Source organism: Pipistrellus hanaki, assembly GCF_964339955.1.
Source record: "Pipistrellus hanaki genome assembly, chromosome: 4".
Classification (NCBI taxonomy): Eukaryota; Metazoa; Chordata; class Mammalia; order Chiroptera; family Vespertilionidae; genus Pipistrellus; species Pipistrellus hanaki.
This window is the reverse complement of record NC_140506.1, coordinates 37656592-37684134: the sequence shown is the minus strand read 5'-3', so window position 1 is coordinate 37684134 and position 27543 is coordinate 37656592. Positions and strand designations below refer to the sequence as shown.

Below are 27543 nucleotides of genomic sequence, written 5' to 3'. Positions count from 1 at the left end.
AGGCCTACAACACCTCAGGCTCTCCTGCCAGACGCCGAAATCAAGGCAGTGGTCACGGAATTACATGTAAAAACACTCTCTCCACCTTCTGCAGTGCGGAGCCTTTGTTTATTCATACAACCCAGATTTGGAGCTCATTCTTAAATGAATTATTATCTAAGTGGTTTTATTGGAGAACGTTTGATACTTGTGTTTTATAATTCCTTTTTCTCCTTCAAGCAGTTTTGAACATCAGAATACAGTTTCAGAAAATATAATTAGTAAAATTAGAAGAAAATAAAGAGAGCTCTCGTTTACTGATGTTCATAATAAATACAAAATGAGAAAAGGACAGATTTGTATAGCACTGCATCATTCTGATTTAGAACATAAGTCACTGCTGATTTAGAATATAAGGTTTTTTTACATGATAAATAAGTATTCTGTGGCTTCAGGTGGAGAATGTATCTAAAGTTAATTTGTAGAACTGCCTAAGTGGAAAAACTATCAGTGAAAATATATTTACTTATCCCTTCTGTGTACACTCAGACCTTATAAATATTTTCATCACCATCATCCATTATTATTATGCTCTGTGTGTCCAGGACAATTCTCAGCCCTCTAAGCTTCATCTGTGCTACATCTAGTGTGTGTGTGAGTGTGTGTGAGTGCGCGCTTATGTGTGTGCATGGGCATATTTGAACAGAGTGTTCCTGTGACTGTTTCTGTAATATAATCATATCTAATATTTGGAGTTATTGTAATCACACTAGCATTTATTTCTAGCAAATCGATTTTGACTGTCATATTGGCATTTCCAATCTGCACATCTACCTTTTTTTTGCACGTAGATCCAATTTGAAGATCCACTGAACAACTTTCCCAACCTGCTTTCAGATTGCTTGCTCAACTGAGGAGTTTGTCTGCCCTTCTCTCAGGCCAGGAGGTACCCTCAGGACACTGTGCTTTCCTCCCAGGCCCAATGCCTGTGCTCTTGCTTGTGCTCCTGTGCTCTTCCCAAAGCCTAGCGGATGGCCAGCCAAGCACTGACCCACTGCTCTGCAAACACTGAGCTGCACCCAGAAGGGGGCCGCCTTGGAGCTCTTCTGTGTTTCCAAGTTGACTTGCTTGTGGTTCCCAGTGTGCAGATGCGTGTGCAGATGCCCCTGGTGTACTCCTTCCCCATTACAGGGACGTGGCACTTCTTCTAATGACTTCAACAGACAAGTGGATCTGATTCACATCTTCCAGGTGGCCTTTGGCCAGAAATTCTGGATATTTCATCTCTGGTTCAGGGTTAGTTCAGTTGGCAGATAGGCTTCCAGATTTTTTTTTAAATTGTGGATGAAATGTGAATATGCTGTTGTTTTCCATCTGCATTAATAATTAGTATTTTCCAGATATCGAGTCTCTGATTTTTATATTGAGTTTGTAGGGATAGAGTGTGGTCAAGATTCTGAATTCATAGCTTCACACAATATATAGTTTCTGAGACAACTGTGCAATTCCAAATGTTGATACACCCAAAAGAGAGTTTGCTTTTCCCTCTCACACATCTGTTTTGCTTTATGTAAGAGAAATTTCTCATGCCAGAATGGCTTTCAGGGGATATAGGCAATCTGCTTTCTGTTGAGCCTCTGCAGTTCACAGATGCAAATGTTTAAAAAGCAGTGAGGTTAACATGGTTATTTCTTCATCTGAAATGTCCCCAGTCACTACTTTTGCCCTTAAAAAAAAAATCTTATTGTGTTATAAATCCATTGTATATAATCCTTATAGCCTGGCCTCCTAATTCTCATATCAGAACTGAATTAACTCTTTAGTGGGCTCCTAGGATGAATTTTTGGGTCCTATAGTTTATATTGCTAGTTATATTGCTAATTCTCTTGAGAGAATTTAGGTTCTCCGGGAGGGAACGAGGGAAGTAGTTTTACTACCCAGAGCAGAACCCCACTAACCAAAAGAACAGCCCTCCCAAAACGTCCTAGCCTGTCAGTATGTGTCCTCAACTATTTAATCAACAAATATTTCCGAGCACTCACTGTTTCACTCTGCTAGGAATTGTGGGCAAGGCAAGGATACTAACCCCCCAAGATGGGCAGTCCCATTGGACAGATGGGACCTCACATAACAATGGGATGGCAGTGTGTGGTTTCGACCATGCTTCTGCGCTGTGCTCTAGCTGCCCTCACCAAAAGGGAGAGCCCCCAGCTCACCACACCCACATCCAGACATTTTTTTCCAATTTGATATTTAATCTGACACTGTAGAGCCAGAATTTTCCACAGAAATCCACCTAACGTTTCTTGTATTTCTAAGTGGTTTTGTTGTGCAAAGCCTTCTGTGCAGCAAGAAGTTTATGTTAACAACACTAGGTCAAGACTCAAGGCCTTTGAGTCTTGGGAGAAATCCAACCACAGTCATTTTCTGATACAACTAAACATGGGGGTTGGCGGTTGGAAGTTCCTGAAACTCCCAGAGCATCGGAAAGCCGAGAGCAGATCCTGGTGGAAGATGTTTAACTAATGTCGTCCCCAGTGGCGCTCGCTGTTTGAAGAAGGAAGGCTGTGTATTTTCTGAGAAAACACGCCCTAAATAAAAACTCAAAAGCCATTCAATGCTAATTGCAGTTTCATGATGGAACGTGCAGCTCAGATGGGGTCTAGAATTAGGACCCTATAGTGCGCACCCCGGAAAACAAGCCCACGTGGCAAAAATAGACAAAACCTACCCCCCCCCCCCCCCCCTGCCAAACTGGTGTCAGCTGAAATCTGGTCTGCTTTCTGAAATGGAATGTAGGTTTCCAAATTCTCTCCACCATCTCTTTCCAAAGCAAATGAGAAACAAATAATTCACAGGCACCAACCTCATTTTTCCATCCAAAGGAAGAAGAGTTTCCACCACGCTGCTTCTCTGTCCTTTCGCAACTGAGTTCTCCGTGAAATACGTGTACCAGTGGTACCAGAAACTCACGGGATCTGCAGGCTGCTGGTTTGGGACATAAATTTAATCACTTCCATTTTGTTCCCCATCCTGTTCTCATCCCCTGAGTGGAAGTGACTGTCCTACTCTGAGCACATGAAGAAAAGACGGATTCATATTTGGTCTTGGTAGGGAGATCAGAGAGGAGAGTTTGAGATCAGGAGAGCTAAGTTTGCTCAGGATAAGCTGGGGAGCAGTGACTTCTCTTCTGGGACAACAGATGGGCCACTCTCTGCTGGTTCAAGTAGGGGTGCACACCATGCTGAGCCACCAGACCAAGGTTTGATGGGGAGGGCCCAGGGGCCCTGCTGATACTGGGGTTCCCAGGGTCAGCCAGAACCCCAGGGCCAGGCAGCCTAAGAAGTGTGTCAATGGGATAGGGTTCAGGGCCAGGCCTGCAAGCCTGCTCTGAGAAGAGCAAGGCGGCCTGGCTCAGGTCTAACGGGCAGGTTGCCAGGATGTGTTATCAGAGCAGGAGCACGGGGTTAAAGTCCACAGGCAGCAAGTGTGGCCAGATGCCGAGTATCAGACAGCTGCAGAGTTGCTCCTGCCTGGTCCTGGGGATCTCCCAGCTCCAGCTGAATGGCAAGAAGTGCTGCCTCATCTGGGAGCTGAGCCAGATGTGACAGCCCCTACTCTCCTCCCTGAACGTGCTCCAAAACTATGCCTCCTTTGTTCCTCACTCCTAGCTACTTCCATGGTGTAGCCATAGCAGAGAGTCCCTCATGGTATGTGATGAGAGGTCTGTCACCTGATGCTTCTCTGCTGGCTGGAGATGGGCCTGAACTCCTCTCCATAGGAGTCACTTGCCTGTTTGGCCTCCCTCAGTGAGCGCCCGGGCTGGGTCCAGACAAGTGGTCCAGCCCCATTTCCTGACCCACCCCACCCCCTCCACCTCCCTGCCATGCTCAGCACTGCCACATTCTTCCTGTCCCCCAATGGGACACATGCTTTCCTGCCTCCATGCTTTTCCTCATGCTGTTCTTTTTTCTTTCTTTCTTGCCTTCCTCTACCTAAGTCTAGCTAATCCTTTGAGACCCAGTTCAAACGAAACCTTCCTTGATAAGGCCTTCCCAGCGAGCACTGCCTTCCCCTTTCTGGGCAGAATTAAGTACGTGCTCATTGCTCCTCCTCATTCACGCACCTTCTTTGTTAGGTTCCAAAACTCTCAAAGACGGGCCGGAGGATCTGTTCCTTCATCTTCGTATCCCCTCCCAGCACATGCCTGGCACCTGGTGCATAGTCTGACCTGCAAATCTGGGACCTCCGATAGAAGCCTTTAGCACATTAACATGTTAGCTCTGACTAATTGAAAAAGTCAGAAGCAGGGCAAGAGAAAGAGCTAACCCTCACGGATGTCTTTTTGTGTGCTGTCCCACCTTCACATCCAGCAGAACGTCAGCCAGAACACCGCTGGCCAAGCAGGTGGGCAAGAGGCCCTCCAGTGACACTGCAAGTAGGGCTGTGGCCACAGTTGCTGCTGAGGGTGGGGCAGTCCTGAAGGCTGGTTGAACTCTGTCTCTTTCGGCCTTCGCAAAGATTTGGCTTTCTAAAGCTGCCTGCTGCTCCGGAAGCCAGGGAAATGCTTTAACAGGAATGCTTCTCTGTGCTGGGAGGTGTCAATGAATCCCTCCACCCAGAACTGGATGAGCTCTGCTGGGCTGCCTGAAGCAGCTATGTGCCCTAGGACACTGTCCTACCAGGCTCCCAGGAGGTAACTCTGGCCTCATCGTAAAAGTGTCTTATGACCATGAGGAGGCAGACATTTGCACACTAATGGATGTCTTCGTCTATTTAGGCTGCCTTCACAGAATACCACAGTCTGGGAAGCTTATAAACAGCAGGGATTTATTTCCCACCATTCTGGAGGCTGGGAAGTCCAAGTTCAGGGTCCCAGCATGCTCACTGCCTGCTGAGGGCCCACTTCCTGGTTCGTAGCCAGTGCCTTCCCTAGAGCCTCCTTGCTAAAGCTCTAACTATCGATAATTCCACTCACGGAGGTGCCACTCCCATGAAGGAAGTGCCTTCCAAAGGCTCCTAACACCATCATCTTTGTGGGTTAGGATTTCAGCATATGCATGTGAGGGTAGGCTGGGGGCATAAGCATTCAGACTATGGCTCTGGCTGTGTGAAGCTATTAGGGAAATGCTGCTAGTGTTCCGGAAAACATTACTTATCTTGCTCATTAAGCCACTATTAATGTGGTAATAGTATTGTGATTATGGCTTTTCTTTCAAGAATCCTTTTCTTTGAGAGAGAGAGAGATACTGAAATATTTATGGGTGGACTGTTATGAAGGCTGGGGTTTACTTTGCAACAGTGTGGGGAGGAGGGAAAGGCAGGGAAAGGTGGAAGGCTGGCCTTAAGTGGGTAATTATTGGAGCTGCCTGTTGGGTGCCTTGTGTTTACTATGCTCGGCCATCCACTTTTGTGCATGCTTGAATGTTTTATAATGAGGTGTTATTTTGAGTATGTGGAAAAGAATGTGGAAATAAGGTTCTTTTGTTCTCATCCCCTCTGTTCTTGGACTTGCTTTATGCTGTCTCTTTGCCGTGCTCAGGGTCACCCCCGAGGACCCCTAGTTAGGAAGGACGGCCCAGATCATTGGCATCTTCACACCTCAATCGCCTTCTTAAAAGGCCTTCCCCTCAGGCTCCTCAGATATGCTTAAAGGGCTTTGAAAATAAGGCATCCCTCCTCTTATTGATTGGGGAAGGGAGGGGGCAGCCAGAAGTCCCCGAAAATGAGATCTGCACTCTGCACTCCCGGCTTAGGCTCCTTCTGGGCTGAAGCATTTGCCTCCCCCAGCGAGGAGCCGCGGCCTCCTGGATGACAGGTGACAGAAGAGGAAGGTGCCTTTCGACTGTGCCTGTCCCCCAGGGGAGCTGGCATGAGCACATTTTAAAACGGAGATAAATGACTCATGGGGCTGCTCTACCTGGAAACCGGCTGATGAAGATGTGTCATTGGATACAGCCTGGGGACCACCAGCCCGTCAGGAACACACACTGCGGAGGGCAGGCTCTGCTCTGAATTAACCTCTCAAGTGTTTCTATTTTATCTCCCACGGACTGGATGCTCTGAAGCCCATTAGCTGAACTTTTCCAGGCCAGATTTTCATTGGCTTCATTTCCAACGCCCTCCTGTTTCCACAATACCCCCACCCCCCACCCCCACCCCACCCCACTGTGGAATGCTCTCTGCTCACTGTATTGTCCTCCGCACTTCCCAGCTTCAGGGCCCAGCTTTCTGCCTGTGCAGATCGAAGACATGGTTGCAGGAATTGAGAAAGAAGAGCTCACTGGGGTGACAGGGAGTGGAGGAGCAAGCATGGCAAGCGTGTGCCAGCTGGTGCAGTCTGCAATGAGACGAGCTAAGACCTGCAGGTTTGGGGGCATGCTCACCCCTTTGAGCTAACACCTTGTCCAGCCTCCTGTGCGCATTCCACTTTCTAGCGGTGTTACTTAGAGGAAGCTACCAAAGCCGCCCTCACCACATCCCCTGCGCCATGGAGCTGGGGGTGAGAGTGGGTACAGTGGACGGATCCGGGAGCGGCTGGCAGTCGAGAACCATCAGGCAGACCTAACGGGCTGGATGTAATGGGGTGGATGTAGAGTGCTGTGTGTGGGGCCATCCCAAAAAGAGCAGGGTGGGGAGCAGTGGCTGGCCGGAAACGTAATAGGAGGCAACAGGATGGTATGGCTGCACAGACCTACAAACACAATTTTAAAAACCCCGTTGCATGGGTGAAAACGGTTGAAAGCATGAGTACTTTAATGTATCTAAAGCCATGTTTGTTTCCTGTCAGCTTCGGAAGGGGCCATCTGGGTAAATGTTAGCAGTGAGTGTGAGAGGCATTCACTCCCACTTCTCTGGCTGTGCCCGGCCCTGTGTGTTGCACCCAGGAGGTCATCTGTGAAGGCCTTGCTTGTCAATAGCCTCCCGACATCCTGCAGCTAGAACTGTCGCTGTGCATGTCAGGGGGCCCCGTGACTCTGTTACTCTTCTCTTCTTCCTTCGGGTGCAGCTTTCTTGTTGCTACATCCTTTAGGTTGCTAAGTTACACAATAGGGTGGGAGAAGAGGATAAAGCCAGAGGGGATTTTTATAGCAATAATAACAATAAAGACCACTGTATTTTCCCTCTATTTTGTGCCAGGCACTGGCTCAGCATTTTGCATTGGCCCGTTTAATCCTCAGGAAGGCAGATGGTAGTATTATTCCTATTTTTTTCAGAAAAATAAAGTCAGTCTTAGAAAAGTTAAGTAGATGGCTCAAGGCTACACAGATCCCTGTATACCAGCATCCAGCCCTTTCCTACCTACCCACGGCTGCCCTTCCACCACCATTCTCTCTCTGTTTTTTGTTTTGTTTTGTTTTTAATACATTTTATTGATTTTTCACAGAGAGGAAGAAAAAGGGATAGGAGAGCTAGAAACATCGATGAGATACATCGACCAGCTGCCTCCTGTACACCCCCCACCGGGGATGTGCCCACAACCAATGTACATGCTGTTGACGGGAATCAAACCTGGGACCTTTCAGTCTGCAGACCGACGCTCTATCCACTGAGCCAAACCGGTTTTGGCCACCACCATTCTCTGAAAGTGCTCCTTGCAGGTTCAGCTCTGCAGCCCATCCTCAAGCGTCAAGTCCAGCTGTGAACATGCACCAGCGCCCGGTGCACTGTCAGGAGCAACCAAACATTTAAATTTGCTTCCAGTGGACATCCAGCTCACCCAGCTGTTTTCTGGATCAGAGGACACACACCCCCACCCCCCCCATATTTATTCTCACATATATCAGTCCCTCTTCCATGCTTGCTTCTCCAGTCAAGGTCAGAGGGAACCAGAAAAGAGTGAGTTTTGCTTTCTCAGAAATAGTTGTTACTGCCATGTTTCCAGGTTTGCATTAGCCTCTTCCTTCCATAATGGGAGATCGATAGAAAGGAAAATAATTAGAAGTAAAATTAGTGAATAGAAACAAAAAGACATTTTTCTTCCTAATAATCTCATTTTGCCCTTTTTCTAATCTTAGTAAATCTTTATATACCTGCATAAAAATCACAGATTGAAATGCAGGTTTTAACATTGTAATATTAGCTGCCTGTGGAGTTTGCTGACTCAGTTCTGCTCTGACAGGTCACTAATATGTTAGATTCTCAGCAGAGATAAGTGGTAGATTCAGAAAGTCACTCAGTGTACCGGTAAACTTGATGTGATTATAGGATTAAGCCTTTCTGCTTGTTATGTGATTCAGCAATTATTAGGAAAAGGCTTTGGTGTTTTTTCAATGGGATTTACTAGTTTAATTGGCCGGGACCTCACTCAGTGTGCATTCCTTTAAGGAGCTCATTGTTTGTTTGTTTCTGTCTTTCTTGTTTTTTGGGGTTTTTTTTTTTTTCTTTCTTTCTTTTACTGATTTCAGAGAGGAAAGGAGAGGGAGAGAGAGATAGAAACATAAATGGGAGAATCATTAATCGACTGCTGCTGCACACCTTACACTGGGGATTGAGCCTGCAACTTGGGCATGTGCCCTCACCGTGAATTTAACCAGGGACCTCCTGGTTAATAGGTCAGTGCTCAACCACTGAGCCACGCCAGCCAGGCAGGAGCTCACTGTTTCTAAGACTGTGTGTCACCCTCACAAAACAGTGGAAGTGGATGCGGAGACTCCACCAACTGTCTATAGGCCATAGAGTCATGAATGTTGCAGAGAAAGGTCAGTCATTCAAAAAATCCATATGGGGCTCCTCTGAACTAAGTACGGAGTAATTTAAACAGAACTTGGTGCTATAAGCCCTGCGTCCGACTGTCCTTGATTTTATGGGAGACTTGACTTGACCTGTGAGGACACAGAGCACCCGGCAACCTTGTCCCCACTCCCAAAGCATGCACAGCTTTGAGCGGGGAGACTTGTGAGCGAGCTGGGAGGTGGGAGAGGGCAGGCGGACAACTCCCCCCACCTCCCCTGGGGAAGAACAGGGCCAGTTCCTACCTGGCCATCAGCTTGTGTGAAATTAGGACCCGCCCACCATTGTTTCCTCTCCAGCATCCCCTATGGAAAGCATTTGGGTAATCCTCAGCTCCCATGGCTGCCTTTGGTTGTGAGTTTTAGTGTATTAATTGCCTGCTGTGTCAAGATATTTCCCCTGATCCCTCTGAGCTCTCTCCCTCCGAGCCCCTTTCCCACCCCCCACCCCCAAAATCCCCCTAGCAGTGGCTGTTTCACATGAAAATTAAGCTGTTCCCAACCTTCCTCTTTAACTTTCTTCCTTAAGAGAAACTTGTGTGATTGCATTGATCAAGCCCTCTAACCAGTGGTAGGTGGGTTTGATGGAGTGGCAAGGCAACCAAAGGAATGAACTAGTTTTCATTTAAAACAAAAAACAAAAAAACAACAACAACAAAAACACCATTCTTTTTTCTTTTCACTCCATGTGTCATTATCATGAGCAGTTTACTAATCCTAAGAGATAACCTCTCCCCTGGTATTTCTGTTGCTTTTTGCAGGAATCTATCTCTGCATGTACCTTATGTGAGATCCTTGAAACTAAATGGTGTTCAGAACATTAATGGCAAAACACTCTTAGAGCCATTGAGACACTGTGCTTCTGGCCTTGACTCACCAGGGCAGCCAGGAACCCTGTTTGTTCTCCTCAACTGAGAGGAACTGAAATAATGAACAGGCCCTTCAGTAGACCAGGACCTCCTTGCAGGAAACGGCACTCAAGCCCAGTTCCTAGTGCACAGTAGCTGTTCAGCACTAGTAAACAATCACCTAATGGAATAAAACCAGTTCCTGGTATGGCACCAGGTGCAGAGTAAATGCTCAATAAATATTTGTTGAAATAACGTAAATTCCTGTGTTTCATGGGGATGAATCCCAGGAATTCATAGAGCTTGCATCATGTGAGCCTCTGGAAGACATTTAGGCTGGATAGCATAGGAGAGCAGCCACAAGCAGGGAGGCGGAGGGCTGGTCCAGGCCCTCCAGCCAAGGAGACCAGCGCTGTGTCTGTGGGAACTTGGATGCTCCAACCTCGAGGGAGCTTGCAGGGGCGGGTGGAGGGGGGCACATCCAGGGCTGTCTGCGCTCCCTCTGGCGCTCTTACAAAAGCACACGGTGTGTGTGCCAGGCCTCGGCCTCAGCGGCTTTCACAGCCCCGTAATTATCTCCTGATCAAGGGAGGCAGGGGATCTGTGTGGAAATCACCTTTTAGGAGCAGATATTTCTCTTGGAAAAGCCCCAGGAAGCTGCTGGCTTTCTCTCAAGTGTTCAAAGGATATACCGCTGGACTGACAGGTTAATTTAATCATATTAATACAAAAAGTGTCCCCAGTGCAGAGGGGAACGTATTGTGGTGAATTGTCAGTTTTGGACCTGGAGTTCCGGTTCCAACGAATGATTGAAAACACTCTCCGTGAGAAGGAAAAATGCTTCTTTCCAGCCCCGGCTGGTGGCTTGGTTGGTTGGGGTGTTGTCCTGTACACCAAAAAGGCTGTGGGTTCGATTCCTGGTTGAGGCACATAGCTAGGTTGTGGTTCTATCCCATGGGGTGGCAACCGATTGAAGTTTCTCTCTCTCTCTCTCTCTCTCTCTCTCTATATATATATATATATATATATATATATATATATCCTCCCTCCCTTCTTCTCTCTCTAAAATCAGTAAACATATCCTTGGGTGAGGATTTAAAAAAATAAATAAATAAAGGTTTCTTCCCAGGCCCCAGCCTGTGAGCTCTTCTTTTTTCTGAGGAAGGCCCTTTATCTTATGCAGATAAGAAGTTCACTCGCAGTAGAGCGAACACAACCAAATAAGGACCTCCATGTCCCTTCCTCACGCTTGCAAACAGCCTCCCTCTCTTTGACCACTCAGGAGAATGGATTTAGGATGTTAGCAATCATCAGGTCATTGAAATCTTATCATTTAACATCACGTGATGCCCGCTTAGATCTGACAGTGGGACCACATGTTTATCCTGGCCACAGATTTAAAGTTACGTTCCTTCTCAGTATAATCACAAAAAGAAAAGCCCAAACTTTTTGTCTAGTATTGACCTAACACAGAGCGGGGTACCTGACCAGCGGCTCCCATCTCGGACACCAGCTAGCCGGGTCAGGGACCTGAACTTCTGGTTCCTCCTGCATGCAAAGGGGAGATCCGTTACATGGTGTCTAAGGCCCCTTGGTAGGTGTAACCTCCTTCCTTCTATAATATCGATCTCCTTAATTTTCCTCGTGTCTTTCCTCTAAACCATATTCTTCTACCATGGCCCGGTCTGGAGGTGTGAAATTGAGATGTGTACATTTCCCAGGGTCAGGCTATGTCTCGGCCTGCTGTTCTCTTCTCTCTGTCTGACCTTACCGAGCTCACTGTAAAATCTACCCACAACCTTGGAGCTCCAGTCCGTTGACTTACTCAGTAATATTTACCAGATGCCTACACAGTGCTAGGCGCTGAGTGGATGGCACACCAGGAACCGCCTCATCTTTGCAGAGCACCTCCCTCTGGTGCCCTGAGCCCTGCTAGGACAGCAGGCCCGCCACTCCATGTTCTCATCGGCCTGAAGGTCTCAGCATTCTTATTCCAGTCAGATGGAAAATTCAGTTCTGGTTTTTTTGTTTTTGTTTTTGTTTGTTTGTTTGGTGTGTGTGTGTGTGTGTGTGTGTGTGTGTGTGTGTGTGTGTTTTCCTTCCCCATCTTAATTGGTTTTCCATATGCAGGTCTTAGAAGTGAGGTTTATCTGTGCACATCAGCCCCCAGTGTGAAAGCTAACAATACTTTGGGAGGAAAGAGAAGGAGTGGGTAGTGACAGTAGAGTCGAGTCTCTCCCCTCCCCTCTATCTCACTTGGGCTTCAAAATGATGGCACCGTGGCTGCTAGGGAGAGAGTGTCTCTCAGGATGGGGTTGGGCAGCACAGATTTAGATCTGCCTCTTCTGTGAGTCATTTCACGGATACATGTGAGGTGCCTGGCAGCCAGGAATCACTTTGGGGTCATGGATGGGACAGTTAGCACAGGTTTTCAGGGAAAGGACTGAGGCTTCAGGAATCCCAGTCTGGCTGGCTGTTAAACACCCTGATCACGCTGCCAGATTCAAACCACTGTGTATAAATGCACGAACACTTACGGTGGGCACTCTGCAACTGAGCTCCGCACGTCCATCTGGAGAATCGGTGGCACCTCTCTAAAGACACTGTCTTTGCTTACCGTCTCGATGTGTGTTCAGTTTTCCTTGGAAAGAGAGACTGTTCTGAATCCTGGGTTATTGGAGACCCTGATAGATTCAAAATATAAAACATCCTTAGTTTCAACTGGGCTGCTGCCAAGAACTAGGGTAAGGCTAGAAAGAGTTGTCTCAAATTTTTGCTTTTTTACCTTTGGCACACAGCACCTAGTGGCCCTCATTTCAGTGATTACAGGGTTTGTGTAGCACGCCGGGGTTGGGACGTGGAATAGCCATGCTGTGCTGGGCTGTCCTTGGAGGAGCGTCAGCCAGCTCTAGTTTTCTGCATTGTGCTTGCTGCCGCCACTGCTGCCCAGTGTGAGCTCCCAGGGTCTGGAAGGACGGTACCCCCACCCAGCCGAGAGAGAGAGAGAGAGAGAGAGAGAGAGAGAGAGAGAGAGAGAGAGAGAGAGAGAGAGAGAGGCTCACCTGACAGCCATCACGGCCTGAGTCCACCGGCAGGGCCCCCTTCCCAAACTAAGTATTAAATTTGCATTATTTCATCCTTCTCCAAAAATGTGCTCGGAGCCGAGACACGTCTTTCCTGCGCTCTGGAATATGAGCTGTGAGGCACAGGAGCGTGGCCTTCAGCAAGGCACTCGGACCGCAGGGTTCTGTGAAAGTTGGGATTTCAATAAATGCCATGTTGCGGGGCAGAGAGAGTCTTTCTTCTTTCATCCCTGGCCAGAGAACAGACGACTCTGCCTGGTTCATGCTCATCATCTTAATCACAGGCTGGAGAGGAATATTTTGGGTTAGTTTCCCTTTTTTTTTATACACACATAGTGTCCATTTATAGCGATCTGCTGACGGACTCTACCAATTACTTGAAAAACTTGTATTTAGAGAAAGACAAACTAAAAATGTGAATTCAAAGGCTAGCCACAGTTCTGCATTAGATTAGCCTGCTGTGGGGCAGGCCCAGCGTGGAGACGGCGGTTGGCACATGCACAGTGATGTCAGAGCTGGAAATGATCATCTGTTTTCACTTTAATTGGAGGATGATTAGAGAAAGTACACACCCTTGTATCTGCCTTTGTTATTGTGAGCTCATTAGAGCGCTCGTTCATGTTTATTATGGGCATTGTACATAACAAGCCCAGGGACATTGCTGTCTCCACAGGCATGGACGGCATTTTTCCTCTCCTTGACAGCAACCATTTCTCCTTGGACTATTGCGCGTGACTTTTGAAGCATCCTTCTGGTCTACCTCCTCCTCTGTCTTTGGAAGGCTCCTTCCCCTCTGCTCTGCCTTTCGCTTGCTGTTTCTCTCTAGGGTTCCATCCTCTGCCCCTCTCTCATCTCAGTCTGAATGTTCTACCTCTTTAGCTACAACAGGAAAATGTGGAGATGAGGCTCCCAGCTCGGGGGTGCAGGATGTGCCAGTGCACGTGGTGCATCAGAGGAGCTCCTGTGGAAGCTGTCTTAGGGGCAGTCAGCTAGACAGGGTCTCTCTGCCCTCACCCCACCCCTCTCCTGGCACAGGGTGGAAAGAAGGCAGGGTATAAGGGTGAAACGAAAATGTGATGGAGCCAGAGGAAGTACATAAACTATGAGAAGGAGGAAGTTTCCATAGGGAGAAGAAATACTCAAGAAGAGAGACACCCCCCACTTTCTGGATCATTTTTGTCACACTCTCTTTACCTGTCACGTTCATCCTGTCCTTTAGGGCCCAGATCACTGAGCACCGCCTTCCTTGATCCTCTCAGGCACTTTGTGCATTTTATTCACTCAGTCAACAAATGTATTTTCCACTATTTTAGAATTTATGGTGTTTTAACAAAATTATTTTTAAATATATTTTTATTAATTTCAGAGAGAGGAAGAGAGAGATAGAAGCATAAATAATGAATCATTGATCGACTGCCTCCTGCATGCCCCCAACTTGGGGATCAAGCCTGCAACCCAGGCATGTGCCCTGACCAGGAATGGAACTGGGACCCCCTGGTTCATGGGTCAGTGCTCAACCACTGAGCCATACTGGACGGGTTTAACAAAATTATTTTATTATCAACAGCTGGGCTTTGGTTTATTAATTTTGAAGATTTAATATATTGCACCTAGAATGATCAAAAAATAAATATTTTTATAGGCAAATGAATGAGTAGCCCATTTCAGATATAAATGGATTAATTTACTAGCATAGTCATGAGTTGAGGATTCACTGAGTCCTTGGTTTATACTGCTCAATTGACACTCCGGGCTAATGTCAGACATTAACCAACTGTCAAAGTTCCCTGTAGCACAGGCACGTTCTCTGAACACTTATTATGCACAATTCAGTAATGATTAACATTGGAACTCCACCTAGGCTGAGCAAGCCACATCAAAGCCCCTTTTTCACTAGGACTTTTAAAATATCAAATGTGGACTGAATGAGTAGGTGTCAAAGAAACTGACTTTGTAAACTGAAAATTTTAAACTTGAGATTTATTTGACATATGTCATGTGGACTGCATGTATAAAAATTATGAGTATTTGATTTGTCCCTAGTAGGTAATAAATACCATCTGTAATATTCCTCCTCACCTTTTTCTGATTAGCTTTATGTCTGGCGTTATATTTTCCTCGATACTCCTGTTTTGTGTTGTAAGGATTTCACCAAGAGGATTCTAAATAAGTGGTGTGGATGCAACAGAAAACGTGCACCAATCAGGTTTACATTCAGAAATAAGGCAGATTGAACTTAGGGGGATTTCAGTGGTGGTCAGGCCTCCTTATTTTTCCCTTCTCCAGAGGTCATGCTGGTAGAGCTGTACAGGGACTGGCCCCAACAGGCAAAGGGCATATGGCCACTGTCATCCAGAACAACAAACCAGCTCCACCGGCCCCCAAGGCTGACATGCTGCCCATGCCCACAGACCCCTCTCTCATTCTTTGCACCTCTGCCCACGTGGGTGCCTCCAGCAGAGTGTGCTGGCCACTGTCTGTCACCGTGAGATCCATGGAGCCTGAGGAGTCCTCTGTGAACTGAAAACAATGAAGCAAGTGGACATTAGACTTCCCTGCTTTTAGCTGTTTTATAGGGGCAGCTGCATAGAGTTTGTTTGCAGGGAGGAGCTACTCAAGAGAATCTCAAGCATAATAGATGCTGCTGCTGAACATGGTGATTTCAAGTCACTGGAGGTGACATGAGACCCAGCAGCCCACGTTAGGCCAGGCAAAATCCCAGGGCTGAGCTGTGCTGGGCTCCAGGAGACAGAGTTTGTGTGATGGTGATTGGGGGGTCAGGCAGTCCCAATGTAGAACTGTAATTGGCAATCCCTGTTCTATTTCACTCTATTTTCACAATATTTGGTTAGGTGTCTGATTTAGCATATAGAATTTATGTGGCATTGCTACATTGATCACATTATTTTTTATTCATTTGTTTTTAAACCACTTTATTAAGGTCTGATTGACATACAAAGAGCTGTGCATATTTAATATATACGACAATGACTTTTGAGTAAGTTGACCAGACGTCCCACTTTTGGCAACATCTGGTCACCTTACTTTTGAGATAAATATACATTTGTGAAACTATCATGGCAATCTATAATATAAACATATCTGTCTCCTCAAAAAGTTTTCTATTGCCCTCTTTATTTATTATCTGTGTGTTTGTGTGTGATAAGAACGCTTAACCAATTTTCAAGTGCATGGTAAATAGTGATGATACGGTATTGATGACACCGAATTGTTAGGTATGGACACGAGGCCATACAGTAGATCTCTGAGACATAGATAACCGAAACTTTGTACCTATGACTAATACCTCCACATTTCCTCATCCCCTCTTATCCATGATTTTCTAATACCTTGTTCCCTTGGCAGCTGGTTCAGATCTAATGGTCATTACAGAGTTGGGCTGTTGATCACACCTTGATTTTGATGGCTATCAATCACAGGCCGTAGGTTCAATCAAAACTGAAATGATTTCTTTCGGTTGGTCAATCAGTTTCATCTGTGTGCCCAGTCCTGTGGCAACTGCGGCGGGAATTCGAGAGGACCTGTAACCAGGATATTTATACTCGCAGTGCACGGCACACTCACCACCCATAGGATCTCATTTCATTCTCACAGCCATCCTGGGAGGCAGACATTATTTTTATCCCCATTTTACATTCAAGGAAACAGGAAGTCAGAGTGGTTAAGTAACTTAATAAGATACTAGAAGGAGAGATTATTCTGAAAGCTACTAAAATGCACTGTGGTTTCCCTGAGTTCCTTCCCAGAACTAGAGCCACAGCGTAGGGAGTGCTGCTGCTAATTGCTCACAGTTCTGTAAACCCCAGCTCTCCAGCCCCAGGGGCTGTGCGTATGGCTACTGGGGCCTTTTTTCGCCTTTGAAAATTATGCAAAGAGGGTCAGCGAAGCATCAGCTCAGAGTGTGGGGCTTCTAACCAGTGTTTCTTTGGGAACTATTTTTAGAGAAAACTTCTATTTTTAGATTCAGAATGGTTTTCAAATCAAAGCATCAAAACAACAGTGTACATTTGCATCTGGGTAGGCAAGTCCTTGCCACACAGCGGGATGCGAGGCAGCCTGGCCTGAGCCCACAGCTCTGGGGACACGTAAAGCCATGAGCAGACTGGAGATTTGATCCACATGTGCGTCTGGTCAGATGTAGCCCCAGTGCGCTATGATCTGGGGAACCTGCAGGCTGTGGGCAGTGGGGCTCAGCCTAGCGGCACAATAAGAATCCTGACTTGAGCTTCCTTTGAATTTGGGGTCCTTTGAACTTTTTTTGGATTTAGCCATGAAGAAATGGTCCACCAATCAAATGTGTATGCAAATAGACTCAGGCATATTGACTCACGAAATAAGTTAACAATCTGCTTTCAGAAACGTTTAACTTAAGCACAGAAGTTGAAGATAGCTGTGCTAATTAAACCTAAGTCTTTCCTATTCATTAAAAAACATACACGAGCCCTGGTCGATGTGGGTCAGCTGGTTGGAGTGTCCTTCCATGCACCAAAGGTGGCAGGTTTAATTCCTAGTCAGGAGGTAGCTGATCGATATTTCTCTCTCATATCAGTGTTTCTTTCTCTTTCTCTGTCTCTCTTCCTCTCTCTAAAATATCAATTAAAAAAGAAACACTTTAAAGAACATACATGAAGGGTTCCATATTAGGGAAAACATTGACAACCAAATTCCTAGAAAAGCTAGGGGGTTTTCTTTACTTAGCCCAACTGAGTACATTTTGTTCTAATAGGCTTGTGCCATTAAAGTGTGAAAATGGCTTCATATCAACAGGAGGAATAAAATGGGTCTAGAGCTAAAATAAAAATTTAAACTTATCTTTGTACATTATTAAAGTAATCAAAAAAAAGAGCTCAGGGGAAATAAATGTCAGGCCCCTCAACAGGGCAGAAAAGGAACTAAACCCTAAAAGCAGCAAATGAAAACGCCCGCCATTGCTATTTCCCCCCTAACACTGTTCAAAGTCTGGAACACGAATGGGGAGCAAATGTAGATCCTCTCCAAGGCCAGACCAAAGAAGTGATTTGCTTTGTGTGTGTTTTGTTTCCTGATACAATAATTGCTTCTGCCCACTTTTCTCCTTTTCTTTAAGTTCTTAAGTAAAAGAGGATAAAAAAGAAAAAACCTTTCTAGCATTTAAGGAGTTTTTGGCAGACATTATGACCTATTTCATAGAACTATTGCAAGGAATACATGAGTTAACTTAGAACACTTAACACAATGTTTTATGTGTGAAGGAGATAGTAAGTGCTTATAAGTATTAGCTGTTACCGTTAATGTTGACAGTAGTCTTACAGTGTACCAGATACTGTACTAAATACTATATGTGCCTTCTACCACTTGCTATTATACTAATTTTATAAATAGTAAACTGAGGCGTAGGAAGTTAAGAAACTTGCCCAAGATTGCACAACTGGTAATAATAACATTTACTGTGCACTTCCTATATGCCGGGCATACTGCTAATAGTTATCATCACATTTAGGCCACACAACAATCCTGTGCAATAGATGATATTATCCTCATTTTATAAATGAGGAAATCCAGGCCTAGAGAGGTCAGCTAATGCCTAGGGTCCCACAGCCAGTGAGTGACAGGGCTGAGACTCAAACCCAAGCTATTGGCTCCGAAAGTGTGTGCTCAGCACAGCTGTGCACCCTGCCTTCTGGGAGAGGGGGAGCAGGCCTCCACTTCAGTCCCACAGCCAGGTCCTCATTACGGTCCCTTCCTACACAGTCACAGCATTAATTCTTTCAAGCCCTGTTCTCCAGCCACACCCAGGTCACGCTCGGTGAGAAGAGACCCAGCCATCCGTTCACCCTGTGCTGATGCTGGGAACTCCTTCCCCCGCTGCCCCGTCTTCTCTGAGCATGAAACGTTTGTTTTCTTCTTATTTGCAAGTCAGCCAACACGTTTATTTTATTTAAGCTTTGTGTAGTTAAAAGTCTCAAGGAATTTACACCAAAATGTAAACAACAGATAATAAATCTACAGGTAATTTTAATTTTCCTGTTCATACTTTTTTGTGTGTTTTTCAACCTATCTACAATAAATGTATAAATTGCATAGCCAGAAAAAAATAATGTATTTTATAAAACACAATCATAAACAATATGAGACTGTAGTTTCCAAAGAGTCGGGAGGATGCACTGTACAAACAAGAGACAGAAGCATTGAATACCAGGAGATCAGATGTGTCTGTGGGCCTCTCTCAGTCCCTTTTCCATTTGGTGAGTCCCTCCCCTATCACTAATTACTGTCTTGCAAATTATATTTTAGCCGACAGGCCCTTTCTTCAAACAAAATGTAGAGATGTACAGTATATTTAGCAAACACCTTCCTGAAGAGTTAAATGGTGGGTGCTGATTGAAGTGGAGATGGGAACCTGGACCCCCACCCACTGGCTCACCATCCCGCCTGGAGAGCTCTCTCAGGCGCTCCTGGAACCCCTGTCTCTGGCGAACACAGTTCTCCACGAAGCCATTGGTCCTCGCCCAGGATATTTGAACTGCTTCACATTTCCAGAGGCTGTTCAGACAGGGACCTCTATAAAGCTCATTAAATGTTATGTAAAATACTGATTTCCTTCGTTTGCCCTCAGGTTTTCTGCTGATCTCTTTCACATCAAAACCAATACGCATGACTAACCCATCTTATAACTGAGAAGTGATTCTAGCCAGAAAGCCTTATCATCATAGTAGAGGTGGCTTTTAGCTCAGAAGGAAAAGAGAAAGATTTGTTTGCTTATGCTTCTCTCTGAACTTCCTACTTTCTTCCCAAAGATTAACAGATCCAGTTTGCTTTCTTTTTTTTTTTTCTTTTCTTTTTTTTAACTCACCAAGTTGATGGGTGGAATATTTGGTGAATCATGGTCTGAAACTCTCTGCTCTCTTGACTTGTGTGATGTCCTGTTCAACTGCTTTTCTTCCTCATATTATTTTCTTCTCTGCTTCATTTGCTAACAGTTCTGTGGGGTTTGGGGCATTCAATGGTCTGTCTCTGGGCAAATGATTTCTTCTTGCTTCTCTCTCCAGACAACTAATGCATGCCCAGGGTTCAGTGATCGCAGCGTTGTGGATGGTGCTTGAGTGAGAGTATATTTCAGTCTCTCATGCAGGGCCACTGTTTTAGCTTCAGTGTGTAGTGATAGTGCTATCTTGAGCTAATATTAATTCTTCAAAGTTGGTATATCTGACTCCAGAATCATATTGTTGCCACTATTTCTTGTCCCAACATCTCTATTCTGCTAGCAGCAACTCTATTCTCCCAGTCACCAAACTTGAAATTTTATTATTTATAACTTAGTTCCTAAATATCATCGATTTTACATTCAAAACTTCTCTTAGGTGTCTCTTTGCTTATTACTTCATGTCATAGAATTTTAGAACACAAAGCTTTCTTACCACATAGTTTTTAATCAATAAAATGTCTTTTTATTGATTTCAGAGAGGAATGGAAAGGGAGAGAGAGAGAGAGAGAGAGAAACATCAATGATGAAAAAGCATCATTGATTAGCTACCTCCTCCATGCCCCCCACTGGATATCGAGCCTGCAACATGGGCATGTGCCCTGACCAGGAATCGAACCATAACCTCCTGGTTCATAGGTTGACATTCAGCCACTGAGCCACACCGGCTGGGCAATAAATATTTCTTAAATCTGAAACTAATCCAACTCTCTCAGAGAAATTCTAAAAGTTTGTTAACATTCTAAGTAATCTCTGCCTCCTATCCCTCATCTCGATAGTCTTATCTCCTACACTGTGGATTTAATCATGAAAACACCAGTTGAAGTTAGGAAAACAGTTACCTCGGGGAAAGGAGGGTTTTGCAGGCCTAGTAATGTTCTCTTTCTTGAGTGGGCTGGTGTTACAAGGGAGAGTCCACTCTTTGTCCAGCGTGATTTGTGCACATTTTTCTGTGAGTGTTACTTCAAAATATTTTAAAGCAGTCTTAGGACTGACACAGTACAAGAAAGATATGATTGCTGGTCAAATGATTTTTTTTAAAAAAAAAGCTGTAGATTTTCTCTAAAATGTGTAGAGAGGTAGAAAATTTAAATTCTGAAAGTATCCGATAGAGGATGTGAAGAAACAGGGACCTCGCTGGTAGGAGGGCCAATCAGTACATGCTGTGAAGTTGGAAATGTGTGCGCCTTGTACTTAAACAGTTCTGCCAGGCCCACACCCAGAGGAACTCCTGCCCATGTGCACAGGAGCTGTGGGCAGCATGTTCCCTGCAGGAGAGCTTATAATAGGAAAAAGGAAAAGTGAAGGAACCTAAGAGTCCCTCACAGGTTAAATAAAATGTGTTTTTTATATAGTGAAATATTAAACAGTTAAATATATAGCATTTATAATAGGGCTCTAAAAATACTATTGTGGATGAACAACAGATGCAGAATATGTATAGCTTTATACACACATGCATTTTTAAAGTATCAAGCAATACTGTATATTATTCCTGGGCACATATTTATGTTAATGTGTTTTTAAACAGTGGAAGGAAACCCTGTACACTTTCATGGTGAAGCAGGAGCCTCTGGGGAGTGAGTGGAGGAGGGTCTGGGATTGAGGATGGGGACAAAGGAAACTGTCACTTCATCTTCCTTGTCCTGTTTCTTCAATTAAAATTTTTTAAAAAAGGCAAATGTGACTAAATGTTAACATCTGTTCATTCTGGGTGACAGCTCACAGGGTATTAGCTATACGATTTCTTGTCATTTTTCCTTTGTTTAATTTCTGAAAATGAAAAATTCATTGAGATAACAGCATCTTTCATCAGTTAGTCTTATTTATTGTCTGGGTATTTTATGTTCCTGTTTGTTTTAAGGGAAAAAAATGTATGTAAATATAAGGATAGCTGAGAAAGCAGAATTTCCTTTTTGTTGTTGTTGTTTATGTTCACAAAGCAAACTTGTTTTAGTTAACATTCTTTGGTATCGAAACGTGGCCGCCATACAGACTTGTGAGGAGTAATGGTGAGGGCCGCAGTTCACCACAGTCTGTGTATTAAGAACCACTTCCTGTGATCGACCTCCTCAAGCTATTGGAGCCAAAACAGCCAGAAGCAAACAGAATCAAGAAGTCAAAAAGATTTCCTCTTTGGTGCTAATGACTTGCTGGGATGCAGTTGTTAGGACTGAAGGTCTGAAACCACCCATGTTGATTGGCTCAGTCTCCAGGATGTCTTCGGGGTCATTTCCACAAGGCTCTCACAAGAATGGGACCCTGCCTTTCCCAACACTTCCTGCGTGCAGCCCTGAGCAGCATAGATGTCTGCTCCGGCAGGAAGCAGGGCGCCCTCCAAGTTCCATATGCCAGATGGACAGATGGACCGACCACGGGCACAGACCTTATCACAGATACGGCCATTAGTCACTGGGCGGGTGGTCTGGATGTCTTTGGAGGTGCACCCAAGGTGATTGCTATGACCATGTTTGAAAAGTTAGCAGATAAATGTGGACTTAGACTAAATATTATCGAGTTAGCCCCTAAGTTGAGGCTTTTAAAACATAGACATGTAAGAGGAGGTGGGGGGCCCTCAGACCTTGCCCTCCAGGATCATCAACTAGAGGTGAACTTGGGTCTCTCTGGACTTTAGCCCTCCTCCCCATAAGCAGGTGAAAGAGGGAGTACTCCAAAAGAAGGGACTGCCGAAACCGGTTTGGCTCAGTGGAAAGAGCGTCGGCCTGAGGACTGAAGGGTCCCAAGGTTCAGTTCTGGTCAGGGGCATGTACCTTGGTTGCGGGCACATCCCCAGTGAGGCCTGTGCAGGAGGCAGCTGGTCAATGTTTCCAGCTCTCTATCTCTCTCCCTTCCTCTCTGTAGAAAATCAATTATATTTTTTTTTTCTTCTTTTTTTTTTTTCTTTAAAGAAGGAAGTAAGCTTGCTCTGAGCTGTGCACCCCCAGGGAGCCTGGTGGGTGTCCAGCAAGACCAGTGCTGGGGGGCTGAGCCTTCCTAAGTCAGTTATCAGCAGGGCTTCTCTGTCACAGATCTGAATCTGTGTCCTCACCAATCCAGTTTTATCAGAAACAAAAGCAATATTTTCAGCTTCATCTGTTTGGCCTCTACCTCAGTTGGTTCCAAACTCAAAAGGGGAAGAGGGACACTTTTATTCATTGCTCTCCTCAAAAACCTATTGATCAATTAATTATAAGACCTCAAGATGATAAATTAATATTCTCCACAATACCAGCCAATAATTTGTATACTGAATTTATTCCTACGCCCATAATTATCCTGTCTGAATGGTTAGCTGAGCACTGCTCAATTACTTTTAGATTTCATACCTGTGGTTACAAAATTAATAGTATGTACTATTCATCATGGCATGCTTGACCTCGCAAAGCTTGAAATAGACTCCATTAAAATGTACATTTTATGGTGTATTATATTCTCTCCCTAGGTATAAGTTTACACAGAAAATGTATTTATTTAATTCAGTCATTGAATGGCAAAAGCAAAACACACAAACAACCCAGCGTGCTGTAACAGTACCCAGTTCTGCACCTGGCCAGCTGTGCATTGTGATTTTTAAGGATGAATTAGTATTCTAATCTTTTTGGGATTTCTTTTATATTCCTGGTGGTTTATGACTGACGTTGAATGTAACTTTGGCTCTGCTTATACTTAATAGGAGATTCATTTCTGTGGCAGGATACACATTTACACTCCAGTGTTGAAAAAAGCTACTGTTCTGCAAGAAGGAAATAAAATGTTGATTTATAATGACACATTCCGATAGCAGTGATCTAATTCTCCCAACTATTTCTTCCCAGGTCCTGGGAATAGCACGGCTCCTGCAAAGGGTGACTCTTCTCTTCCAGAATATTCAGCCTTCAACACATCTGTCCATGCTGCAATTAGACACAGAAACTGGAAACTCCTCACAGGCTACCCAGGTATAGAATGCTCAGCACTCCCCAAAATGGAGCGACTCATAACTCTGGGGCTGCTGAATGAGGGGTGGGGGTGGGTACTAATCCTGACCCCTCACCCCCCAAAAAGCTAAGAATTAACTGTAGGAGGAATAAAAGGAAGAAATGCCTCTCTAGTGCTTCAGGGAAAATAAGGATTTCAGATAGGCTTGGTTCTCAAGCATAACAAAGAGAACCTCTGAAAGCTACATCCTCAGCCCGCAGGGTAGCCTCCCCTGAGCACCTTCTCTAAAAGCGACATCTGTGAAGGACTTGTGGGATATGTGGCATGATGGTTAAAGTCATGGTGCGATTAAGCAGTGTGTATAATGAGGACATTCTTGGCAACTATGGCAAGACAATGCTTCATTGTTTGGGACTGGACCATGTGTTGCAAGACATTTTAGCATCCCTGGCCCATGACCACGAAATACCGAGTCATGTGACAACTCCCCCTTCCCCCTTGACACACACACACATACACACACACACACGCACACGCATAAGCACACATACATGCATTCACATTTCTGGACGCCCCCTGGGTATGAAGCAGTGAGACATGTCTCATTAAAGCACCAGACGTCTGAGTCTTCGATCCAGACACAGCATCAAGGGCCCCGTGTTTTTCGTGTGTCCTTGCCCCCACAACCCAGCTCAGCTTTGTCCCTCGGGCTCCCTCCACGAAATTAGAACTGATCTACCATGTCTACAATAAACTGTTGAATTTCTTTGCCAGGCTGTGGTCACTGGTTCCCTCCACCATCAGAATACAATGTTTCTGAGATACCCTCATCGGACCCACCAAGCAAGACCCTCTGGCTCTTTGATATTGAGCGGGACCCAGAAGAAAGACATGACCTGTCCAGGGAGTATCCCCATGTGGTCAAACAGCTCCTTTCCCGGCTACAGTTCTACCAAAAACACTCGGTGCCCGTGTTCTACCCGGATCAGGACCCCCGCTGTGACCCCAAGGGCACTGGGGCTTGGGGCCCTTGGATGTAGGACCTGGGGCAGCCTCGGGTGGGTCGCTAGAAAGCCTTTCTGTGCAAGTTGGACTTCAGACTCTGCTCGTGTGACTCATTCGTCCTCCCAATGGCTTCCCCTGGCCCTTCTTTTGCCCCTAAACCGCATTAACGAGGTTGTCTCATTTCAACCCCTTGTGCATTTAAGAAGATGTGATAAAATCTGGAACCCTCCCGCTGTTGGTTTGGGTGCGTGTCTAGAGGAGAGGGTGATTGGGTTCATCCCCTTTTTTCCAGAGCCGTGGGTCTGCTGGGAACTTGACTTGAAATAGGAAGTTTGTGAGTCCTGGAGGCCGGAGCAGCTGGCTCCTTTAGCCTCGCAAGTCAGATGTGAGGTTTCCCTCTGCCAATAGCCAGCTTTTATGGGGGTGACTCACATTTCTTGCAGCAAATGAAGGGAGCAGACCATTGTTAATGGCTCTGTTGGCCAGCGGGTCTCTTGTCTGCGAGAGATCGTGTTCAGACGTTCCATGTGAATACACGCCTGGGTCACCCTCGCTCACACACTTCATCACTCATCCCGTCCTGGAGCATGAGGCCCATTTCACTGGTCAGGTCAGGATGGCAGCACGCCTGCTCCTCGATTCTGCTTTTCACAATAAAGAACTGTGTTTTTATCCCCCTCGCCCCCCCAGCCATTGCTCATTTTGTCTAGACTTCCTGCTACCCGCAGACCCCCCTGGTTTTCTCCTCCCCTTCCCTGTGACTCAGGCGTCCTGGGCCTGAAAAGGCTGCCTTGCTTCTCCGCTCTGAGCACCACTGGTTTCGGGAACACTGAGCTCTGCCTTCCTTCTGCCCCTAGCACCCAGTGAGAGCCCTGCCAGAGAAGGCGGCCCGCCTCGCTCTGTGAGTTCCTGGTGAACACGAAGAGGCCTGGGTGGGCAAGGCTTGGGTCTGGGTCATCTGTCTGGTGAGCACTTTTTAAATTAATAAATGAATGATGCTGGTGTCTTTTTAAATTTTATTTTATTGATTTTTCACAGGGAGAAAGAAAGAGGAATAGAGAGCTAGCAACATCGATGAGAGAGAAACATCGACCGGCTGCCTCCTGCACACCCCCTACCGGGGATGTGCCCGTAACCAAGGTTGCCCTTGACTGGAATCGAATCTGGGACCTTTCAGTCCGCAGACCGACGCTCTAGCCACTGAGCCAAACCGGTTTCGGCTGGTGAGCACTTTTTAGTTACATGGAGTTTATTCTCATGACTGTGGCTTTGTCTCACAATGTAGGATGAGTTGCACTGACTGCTATTCCCCAGCAGTGAGGAAAAGCCCCCGGAAAGGGCACTGTTGTTCGAGATGATGGAAATGGGCAATTTGAAAAGGGAAATAGCCAACATCTGGGATTCTGGGCCTTGAGAAAGCCAGGTGGGCACATTCTTATTCTCCCAATCTCCCTGCTTTTATAGAGGTTCTGGAGTGAGGGGCAGGATGCACAGTGTGACCTACCAGCCCTTTCTCAGTCCCACTCATGTCCTACTGACATGCATCAGTGCAGATTAGCTCCAAAGAGTATCAGACTCAGAGAAATGTGTGCAAAAATTAGACTCTTTTTTTGCATTAGCTCCACTGTTTCATTAGCTGCGTTTCACCAGTGCCTGGTATGTAGAAGGCACTCAAGACACTTTTTAAAAAATAAATGAGTAAATGGACGAATGAGCAAATGAGAAAGTCTCACATCATGAAATGTGGTAGTCCAATGAGTTGAATACAGGGATGATATAAATATCTTCCAACCACTGATGTTCTGTTCTCAAGCTGCCTCCTTGGGTAGGAGCACAGTCTGCACATCTGGGCAGCCATTGGGCACGCCATGGTGAAGTTGTAATGTCCGCTGGGAGAGCAGTGGAACATGCCTGCCAAAGGTACTCTGCTTTTGCCAGTAATCCTCAGCTCTATCTGTTCTTCACAGGACACGAGAAACAAACCCACCAACTAATCCGCTAGGTCCTGGGATAGCCACCCTTCCATTCAGTAGCTGGGTTTTCTGGTGGCTCCCAGCTTGGATTGTGTTAAAATAGGATGATTGGAAGGAAATGGTGCAAGAACTAATGACACCTATTACCCGCCTATTTCACACTCCTGGGCTGGCCCACAGCCGGCCAAAATACTGTTACCTCTCCCGATCCTGTGGCAGATTTATGAACTAACTGAGCCCATATTCCTTCTGGATCGTTCTAATCCAGCACTATAGGTACCATTAATACTTTAAGGTCGGAGGCATCGCTAGATGACCTCTTTTGCTCTCCCTGCAGCTGTCCCCGATTCTGCCTTCTTGGTTGCTGGGTACAGTGTGTATGTTCAGCACTCAGAATTTAAAGGGAATTTTAAAGATTAATTTTCTGTAACACTTTTATCTGAGATTTGATTTTATTCATAATAGAATGCGTTTATTAGATTTCTTTTCTGTACCAGACTGTGAACAGATTCATATGTTTTCATTAGAAGTATTAATGTCATTTCTTTCTGAATTTGCTTATGTTTAAAGAAAGGTTTTGTTTATTTAACTATTTTTCTTTGTTACTTCACAATTGTCCCGCATATGGAGGAACAAAAAAAAATAAATGATCTTTTAGAATGTGTCAGCTGTGGGTGTGGAATTTCAACTTGTATGATGAAAAATTTCTGGAACTAAATAGAGGTGATGGTTGCACAACATCAGGAATGTACTTAATGCCTCTGAATTGTAATTTTAAAATTGTTAAAATGATAAATTTTAAGTTATTTCATTTTTATCCCAGTTTATTATTTTTAATATATTTTTATTAATTTCAGAGAGGAAGGGATAGGGAGAGAAAGATAGAAACATCAATGATGAGAGAGAATTATTGATTGGCTGCCTCCTGCACACCCCCTACTGGGGATGAGCCCACAACCTGGGCATGTGCCCTTGACTGCAATTGAACCCTGGTCCTTTCAGTCCACAGGCCAAGGCTCTATT

General features: G+C 45.4%; 1 protein-coding gene across 2 annotated transcripts in view; it reads left to right on the top strand.

The window, feature by feature from the left end:
• ARSB (arylsulfatase B) overlaps positions 1-27182 on the top strand; it is a 120071-nt gene extending 92889 nt beyond the window's left edge. Inside the window, exons 7-8 of one of the 2 annotated variants that reach the window (XM_084881310.1) lie at positions 23440-23562; positions 24317-27182. In XM_084881310.1, coding sequence (XP_084737436.1) covers positions 23440-23562; positions 24317-24582 — 389 coding nt within the window. In that variant the 3' untranslated portion in view covers positions 24583-27182. Of the gene's footprint in view, positions 1-830; positions 1604-23439; positions 23563-24316 lie in introns of those variants that run through there. The other variant, XM_084881311.1, reaches the window with a different exon arrangement.
• Positions 27183-27543: the final 361 nt, after the last annotated feature.